The sequence below is a fragment of the Vigna radiata genome, unplaced genomic scaffold, assembly GCF_000741045.1.
Source record: "Vigna radiata var. radiata cultivar VC1973A unplaced genomic scaffold, Vradiata_ver6 scaffold_122, whole genome shotgun sequence".
NCBI lineage: Eukaryota > Viridiplantae > Streptophyta > Magnoliopsida > Fabales > Fabaceae > Vigna > Vigna radiata.
In genome coordinates, this window is record NW_014543108.1 from 932,990 (window position 1) to 942,689 (window position 9,700).

Below are 9,700 nucleotides of genomic sequence, written 5' to 3' on the forward strand. Positions count from 1 at the left end.
AACACGGACACTGCACCCTTTCTAACCACTATTCCCATTAATTCCTTTAAAGGCAAATGAATTAAAGAGTATTACAAGAAAACTAGATTATGCAAACCGTGAGTTTCTCTTCCCCAGACATTGCAATGAGTGTTGCAGCTTTCATTTACTTCCACCAACCTCACCTAGTCACCTCTCAATTCAACCGGACCCACATCACTTCCAAATAATCAAATAGAATTGAATGCAAGCAAGCTTAATCCAANGGAACAGTACCCCTATTCCAGCAGTGGCCAAATCAAATCACCCTCCTTCTTATAATCCACTCATCATCAAGCTAAAAAGCAAGAACCATAGTACGTAACCCANTGGGAATTCACGTCCCATCCAGCCAATGCTCAAAGTTAATGGATGAACAAAACTCTTCTCTCCAAGATTCACTAACGTGGGAGCCAATCAAAAGTCATGTGAATCGGTGCAGTAAATGGAGTGAACATGCTTCTCACTTTCAAATGACACAAACAAAATTAAATGGGAAGAGCAACGTAGACTACAACGTTGCTAGAGGAAAATAAAAACATGTTAATCATTCATCATGAAAACCAAAATCCATGGANAACCTTCATCATTTTTTTAGGAAATGTTCCCAGCCCCAAAATCAGAAACAAGAATTGCCGAGAAAGAGAGACCACTCTGCAAGGTGACGNCTCTCTCTGCCTCCAAAATGGTCCGAGAATAGTGTGTCAAAAAAACTAGGGTGGGGTCCACCCAAACCCTAAAGCTATGACAAGTTTTTTTATAACTTGGGCTTAAGTCTCCTCTACAAAATTGGCCCAAATAATACAAAACTTAAATTAAAAAGTCTAATCTANTAAATTCAAAATTGACTAATCCTAAAGTGCCTTTGTGGAGAATCTTCAATTTGCTAGGTGTCCTTCCAAAAGTCCCAAAGAATAGTTCCAAAATTGCCCTGAAAATAGAAATAGGAATAATTAAGCTCAAATAATTCAAATTAATTAAAATATGAATTATTGGTCTAATTAAGCCCAAATGGTGAAAATGACACAATAACTAAGAATTAAGCGCAAATCATCAACACAATTCGGCGCGAAAAACTAAGTTAATGGTATAAAATATCGACTCATCATATATTTACATTAAACCCTAAACCCATGGACTTATTGTAGTTTGTAACTTAGAATCTAACAACTATACCTTTCTGATCAGACTCAACATATCACTCAATATTACCATATAACTATACCTGATGAAAATTGCTCTAACACAACCTGCAACTTCTTAACTAGTCCAAATTCCCTAATCATTCTAGATAATCACTTCAGTATTGTAAACCTCTTTTCTTTTCTTTTCTTTTCTTTTTTTTTAAAACTTTTCTCCTTCCCACTAATCTCGAAACATCCCTCAAACTTTGACTCTGATACATTTAATGATTGAGAAGATTTAACCATCTTCTTCTAATCATTATAGTTAGCTTAGGACCATTACAATACTTCATTTTTCCAAAGATTTCATGTTCTCTAAACTTGGAAATTCTTCCTTCTACTAAACTCTCCCTCAATCATCTAAAACTACTCCTCAAAATTGTTTTCTCCTTAATCTACTTCAGGACTTCCTATTCTCTTTCTCTTTTTTTTTTCATAACTTCAAACCTTCCACCATTTTCCTTCTTCCAATCTTCAAGCATCAGTTAAATTAATTTCTCAACCTTTCTACGTCAATTTTTACCCAAAAGTCCTCTAATTCTAACCTTTAAACTTCACTCTTATTGTACAACTATTGATATCTGATCCTCTGGCTTAGTCTTTGAAATACTCCGAACAAAAAAGACGGTTATAATCTCCAACATCCTTCCTCTTCCATTGTATACCAAAAAAAAAAAAAAAACTCTGATGTTTTGACTTTCAAGCTTTAACACACCGTATCTTCCTATCTTCAAGGCCAAACTTGTCCCGAAGAATTTTGACCAAATCTAATTAAGATATACAGGTCAAGTTATCCTTGAATATGTATTCCTCTACTATCATATTGCCCACAACACTATTAAGAAACAAAACTCAGACCACAACTCTTTCCTCCCGAACCTTTAGAATTAAGAGAGGAAATTCATCTTTATAAAGTAATGAGTGTGTACCCTCATTACTCTTATCAAGATGTTTTCTGTTCTTAAAACTTCCAGTTGGCTATACTCACTCTATGATTTAAACTTAGAAAGACATGAAAAATCATGTCACCTAGACTCAACTCTTCACGGAAAGGCAGGTCAAACGCACAACCCATAGGTCCTTCATAAGGATGAACTGCTCTGATACCATTAATGTAACATCCCAATAATTATAGTATTAAACTATAATATAGTTATTACATTCTTGATATGATAGGACAGTCATAGAAACAAGGAATAAAAGTTTTCCTCAATATACAAACCATTACTCAATATTTAAACTAAATACATTCCAAACTTAAAACGATTGAAATAGGGATCTCGTCCATAAGAGCTAAACGCATGTTCCACCGGCGTCTCACCACTTTCTGCTCACACCCATCAGATGATCATCACCGAGAGAAAACACACAACATAACAGTAACCACCAAACAATAGATAAAGCAAGGGTGAACTATTGTAACAAAGTAACATGATATACTTAAATTAATAACATAATATTTAACCTATAAATCAAATCTCTTAATAATACAACAAACACACCATGATCATCATAAACTCAACCCAATCAAATAATTGTATGAATATCGAACTCTAAATAGGTTCTACGCTTGCAGTGGTACTTTACTCAGATACATCATATCCTACTCTGTCCCCCAAAGTGGATCTTCGGATATGGATGCACTTACTTGCTAGCTCAATTATCATATCCTACTCTGTCCTCCCAAACTGGATCTTTGAATATAATTACAACCACTGAAGCTACATCCTTCCCACTCTGTCCAACATCTCAAGATGGATCTTCGGTAAGGATTTCCCACTCTCTACCGCATTCCCATTACACTCAATTATATAAATTTCACATCCAAAATAATATAATACATACATCACAAAAAGTAATGGTAAGCTACCATAAAAATTAATTTTAATATAAACGTTCTGGGAGACCAAGAAGTTGAATCTGGCAAAGCCGGTTAGACATCTTCTTATCCTTCCAGATAGATGTAATAAAAAGGTTTAATACATCATTTGGTCCCTACTTTTATAGATTTAGTTCAAAATGATCATACCTTTTAAAAACATTCAGTAAGGTCCCATATTTCGTTAAAAAATGTTCATTCTGGTCCTTTTCGCTGATGCCATTAAAAGCTTAACGGTGCAGATGCTAGCGTGACGAAACATCAATTACCTGTTTACTACAATGCTTACGTGGCGATGTGAAGTCATTTTAATGTGTAAATATTTAAGAAAAAATAAAATGACAAAAAATAGGTTAAAGTAAAATACCTTATGCCATTTTTGGGTTGAAGTAGTTGCCTATGGTGCTGTAATGCAAGGAAGCATTTTGAGCATAAAGGGGGTGAAGAAACCAAAGATATCCTTATAGGGTGTGACTCCCCTCACCCTTGGAATTGAAACTGTTGGTAGAGTGATGACAAAGTTGATTCCCAAAAACACTCTTATCCCAACAAAGAAATCCCAGGTGTTTACCACCTGCCAAGACCAGCAAACCAGTGTCTCCATTCAGGTTTTCGAAGGTGAGAGGAGTCTAACAAAAGACTGTTGTCTGCTTGGGAAATTTGATCTGTCAGGAATTTGGGGGTTAGGGTTTAATTTGATTTTGTGTTAAATTTAGGTATTTTCATCAATTGACCATGATGTAATTAGGGTTTCCAACTGTCCATTCCATCTCCAACCTCCGATTATCTATCGTTACCATGAAAGCCACTACCTTCTACACCTCTATTTCTAGGGCCACTGGCCACTGCTAAGTGCTAAGTTTTTTGTATCGAACCAATATTCTATCCCTATCAGATTGTTCCCATGCCTGGTTCATAAAAAAAAGGAAATTATGAAATTCTTATTAAAACTTAATTTAAGATGACTTGTTCTTCTTCTTATTCTAGTTGTGGTTGTTCTTCTGATGATAGAGAAAAAGGAGGGGTTCGAGACTTGACTTTGGGTTGTATTATAAAAAATGGTGTAACTCTTTTTCACTGTCAAGTTTTGCAGATGTTGCTACTACAATATACAGCTCTGCATTCATGTCAATGAAAGATTGTGAGAGAGAAAGAGAAAACGACACAGGTTTGGCGTAGGTGGTGAGGAAAATAAAAAGAAAGAAAAGCTAGAGGGAAATCATGACCTTACATCATCTTAATTTATTTAAATATTTACACAGTGTAATGACACATATTTATAAAACATTCCAGCTCATTCACGTTTGGCCACAATGGCATTAGCACCGTGAAGTTTTTAACGACGTCAGCGAAAAGGACCAGAATGAACATTTTTTAACGAAATATGGGACTTTACTGAACTTTTTTAAAATGTAGGATCATTTTGAACTAAACCCATAAAAGTAGGGACCAAATGATATATTAAACCTAATAAAAAAAAAGATATACACTCAATAATTCATATAAACATCATAAAGTCCATCCATCCCCAAAAATCATACAAATTGAATATATCACAAAATAATTTAACTGCACATAATCTGTTTGATAAGAATTAGTGAAAAACACATCGAGTAGACTTCCAGGAAAGAGAGGTGCGTCACAATGGACAACTTAAGTACCAAGTCTTTCCTTAGCCAAAGTGTTCCTCAACGTGTTATTAGCAAATTTCTTATTCCCAGATTCAAAACAACAACATATAATATTATCAAAGAAATTCAAAAGCACGTAGGTTTTTCATTAACAGTAACTGCACAAAATTTCAAGACATAAATAGTAAAAAAAATATATAAATATTTTATAATATAAAAACTTAGAAAGGTTAGCTCCCCTTACCTCTTCTCCAGACTTAGTTTCCTACTCAGAAGTTGTTCTCCGAAAATCCTTCAGAACCTCTACTCTCTTTGCAACTAAAATTTCTTCCTAATTCTTTCCTTCTCTCCTTTCTCTCTTTCTCTCTTATTTTTCCTCTTTCTTATGCATAATCCTTCTCCCCCTCCCTTGGCTATTTATAGCAAAAAAAAATTTACTATTCAAGTTTTTTTTAATATTATTGTATTAAAAAATAATATTTTAATCATCCATCACCCAATCTTCTTATCTCCTTCTTCAATGCCTCGTAGGATGCCTTATCCATTGGGCACTATTCACATTTTTTTTAATTTATTTTATTTTATTTCATTATTTATTTATTTATTTATTTTACAAAATCTTCTAAAATAAGTTCTCAAAATTTTGAACCCTTCCTTATGAAATTATTATAATTTCTATCATAAATTTTAATTTTTCTAATTATATTTTCTATTTATTAAAATCACTACTACTATTAATAATGCTAAAATTTATTACTATTTATTAAAATAGATATTTTTCATGGTTTTTACATTAAGCAAGAGAGCTCCGGAGTTGCTCAGCAAGAATAATCATTGAGGGACTGGTTCAGGTTTTGTTTTACTCTTTCATTCTTTGTTCTTAATTGATTTGAGTTATGCCTTGGTTTCTTGTGGATGATGTAGGATTATGTATTTGTTTATATGATTATTAAAGTTAGGTATTGGATTCAAAGTGTATGAATGTGGTTTTAAAGTATGGTTTCAATGTTATGTAAGCAAGTTCCAAAGTTGAATCTCTTCATGAGGTTCATGTATGTTTAAATGAATGCAGGGAGCTCAGTCTTGCAGGTTATCTGAACTATAATGGTCTTTCATTCTCAATTAGAGAGGATTGACACATGTGGTGAAGAGTAGCAGAAGGTCTCAGTCTTGAGGGCTTCTAGTATGCTCAAGGCGTGGAACAGACTAACCTTGTGAGTGTGATAGGCTGAAACCCGTTGACAATGGCTTTACAAAGCAGTAGATGCCACCACAAGTGCATAACTCGCCAGCTTAACAATCATTCCAAGTCTGGGCAGTCAAATCCAAGTCTTAACATGTTTAGGATGTTTGAGTTGATTGTTATATGTGTATGCTTTATCGTGTTTGATGTATTATAGTATTGCTTGAATCTTTTTATATTTAGTTTACCCTTTTGTTTGTGCTTGTTTGTATCTTATTGCGTTCTTTCCTTTGCAATGATCATTTTGTGGGTGTGAGGAGAGGAAGATGAGGTTTTCCTGGAATAGACACTTGATGGGGGGATGCTGCAATATAGTTTTCTTTAGATTAGTATTGTATATAGATTTTTTAGACCGTTTGTATATAAAGTTAAAAAATTTCTAGTTGTTTATTTTGGATAATTGTAAGTTGATACTTTATATTATAGTTTATAACTGATTTACAATATTAAACATGTGATGACTATTATATAGTTAAACGTTATATCTTAAGATGTTATTGTAAGATTGGAGAGACTCTCTATATTGATTTCAAATAAATATTTATTTCACTTTTTTTTTTAAATTGGGCTCAGTTGATTCTCTTAAATATATATTTGTTACTATTGATAAAAAAAAAATAATTATTGAAGTTAGTGAAAAAAATGTGTTTTCATTGATTGGAGAATATGTTCGATAAGATGTGTTTTCTATTATGATGAATTTCTTATGTTTTTGGACGGTGGATACATTCAGATTCCTTTTCCTTTTATGTATTTCATGTTTCACATTTATTGCATTATTTCTTTATCTTTTAGTATAGTATAAATAAAAATTGGCACAAAATTTTTTCTTATACAGTCATATAAATAAAATATACTCTTTTGGTATACATTTTTTTTTCTTACTTTTATTTTTAATAAATATATAATTCTGAAATTAAAATAACCATTTTATCAATTATATTTTTAAGAAATATTTTTTAATTTAATCATTCTTTTAATTTGATCATTTTTAAAATTTAATTATTTTTTCAAATTAAAATAATTATTACATACAAAATAAATGAAAACTATTTAAAAATAAATTTTAGGTCTAATATAATCTTACAAAATTATTTAAGATTTACGACATATTTATTGTAAAATTAAATTTATATTTATTTATATATTGTAAATTTAATTTATTTTTAATGAATACTTCATAAAAATTATTTACAATAACATTATGAAAATTATATATATATATATATATATATATATATATATATATATATTTAATTTTATTATTATTCTATTAATTTTTATTATGATAAGAAAGAAAATATATTTATTTTCCCCAGTAAGATTTGTAAAAGAGTTTGGCTCTACCTATTTAAAATTTAAGAAACACGAAATATATTCTTATTTTTTCTTATTATTTAATTTATTGATAGTGATGTAAAATTAAAAATAAATAAAACTAAGAAGCTTTATTATAAGTAGATATAACACTCCATTCCCTTCCTTTGTCCATTAACAAAACCCGCACCAAGTTCTAACCCTATTCTCTCCAACCTTCTACCATGGACTCAAAACCAAAGAGAACCCTAGACCTCACTGTTCTATCGGTGGAGGACCTCCACCCTAACTGGAGGCACGCCGCTCAGAGCCTCTACGTGGTGGTGCGAGCAGACTCCATCGCCAGCTACGCAACCGGCACGGCCACGGTAGAAACCACTAGCGATGGCAGCGGCAACCCGTCATGGAACGAGAAACTAGAGGTGGACGTGCCGGCGCAGGCGAGGTCCGTCACGCTGACAGTGAAGTGCAGGAACGCGCCGAGCATGAAGGACGTTGGGATAGCCAGGATAGCCATAGCCGAGTTGCTCAGCGCCGCGGCAGCTGCAGCGGCGGCGGAGCAGAACCTGCAGATTCTGAGTTACGGGCTGAGGGATTGGGAAGGGAGACGCAGTGGGGTGATTAAGTTCTATGTTAGGGTTAGGGAACGGGATATGCTAAGTTCTTTTTCTGGCAACGTTGTTGGAAATGGTTTAATGTATGACTGATTTAAGAAATGCTGAACCTAACATTCTCAACTGATTAAGCCACTCAAATTATTTATATAAATAAATAATTAACTTATAATACTAAAATCGATTCATTCAACTAAATATCAGAATTTATTCTATAGTTGCAGATCGATTACGTTTCTGTGTAGAAAAAATTCCTGACAGCAAGTTATGACCTGTAACTAGAGAACAGGAAGAGAATTTAAACTAACTATCCTTTTAAGCGTTAAATATACAATACTTTCATCTAATCTAAAAGTAAGGAAAAAATCAATTTAAATGTATCTTCGTTTTTCAATTTTTTTCTCTTTTAAGAACAAAATTATGAGAATGTTTTAGACTCTAAAAAGAATGAATAATATTATAAATATTATATATAAGTATTATCCGTTTTATTTATAGTTTGAAATATTGTCATAATTTTCTTTTAAGAATAAAGATACATGTAAATTATTTTTTATCTGAATTTTTAGACTTTAAGAATAATATACATTTTCTTTTTAAATTTTATCAGAAATAAGACAATACTGTAAAACAGTTACAGACGAATAATTAACTCTAGTGATATTATTTTAAAAAATTTAAGATTGAAGCATATGAGAATAAAAATAAAGTTCCAAACATAAATTATCATTCTCTTAATCTATTTTTTCTTCAATTTTTGAAGTGTCATTCTAAGAAAACTGAAAAAAATAATAATAAGGTTTTAAAATAAATAATGTAAGGAGTGAGAAAAAGTTGGCTTTAAAAGAGGACAAGTGATAGATAAGTGGAATAAAGAGTTTAAATAACAATAAAAGTGCAATATATAAATATATTTATATATATATATATATATATGTATTTATTTATTTTATAAAAACAAAACTCAGACTTTTTTCCCCACTTTATCTAAGAAAACTTACATTTTCTCTTCAAAGTTTAGTATTTTCTCTTCAGAAAATTTGCTTTCCATTTTCTCTACCTTCTTTCTATTTCATCTTTCCACTGAATTGTTACATGTTTGTTTAGGTGGGGCCCAAGTGTCCACAACGACGAGGGCTCTAGTTTAAACCGTTTGTTTTCTTCATTCTGACCGATAAATAATTCTACCTTATTTCTCCACTGTTTTGGAACTTAGGGCATGCCATTCTAGTGGTTGCATGCAACTAAAAGCATCCTTCTTCATATTTTTGTTCAAAACTTAGTTCTAAGAGCTATTCTCTCCCGCCAATGTGGTAGTTTGTAGGGTTTGTTGTGTTCTTCGCTGTGTGAGGCACTATTTAGAGCGTTCCAGTGAGCTGTGCTATTGTGAGCTAGATATTTTCTATAAATATTTTGTATGATGTGTATGAGTGCTACATTTTGAATTGGTATGTTGCTTGGGCATAAATTTTGTCTTTGATGGCTTAAGTTGCATGTTCTGAACTGTTGAACTGATGAATCTGTAATGTGTTGTTGATGAACTGTCTTGGGTGAGTTTGATTTCTAAAATTGTACATGTTAGAAGGGATGGTGGTGATAAAACTGTTGTAAGAGTTGTTGGGTTGAAAACTTGGTGGTCCGGTACTGTCTTAGGTCTTTTGAGAGGAAGTAAGTGGTTAATTTGAGAGTTAGGGGCCTTGGGTGTAATTGGTTTGTTGGGACATAAGCAAGTCATTTGTGACTTGTAGGGTGCAGTAAACTGGTCTAAAACATGTTCATAGTGGTAGAATTGAAATTGGGTCATTTAGTTGAAC

The 9,700-nt window shown here is 32.3% G+C and overlaps 1 protein-coding gene across 1 annotated transcript; it reads left to right on the forward strand.

Moving 5' to 3' along the window:
• The first annotated feature begins 7,496 nt into the window (after nucleotides 1-7,496).
• On the forward strand, nucleotides 7,497-7,979 carry LOC106752982. Its single transcript, XM_014634763.1, has one exon. The coding sequence runs from the start codon at nucleotides 7,497-7,499 to the stop codon at nucleotides 7,977-7,979; it is 483 nt and encodes a 160-aa protein (XP_014490249.1).
• The last annotated feature ends 1,721 nt before the right edge of the window (nucleotides 7,980-9,700 follow it).

Coding starts and splice junctions, on each gene's coding strand:
- LOC106752982 (XM_014634763.1), top strand. CDS start 7,497: ATGGACTCAAAACCAAAGAGAACCCTAGACCTCACTGTTCTATCGGTG.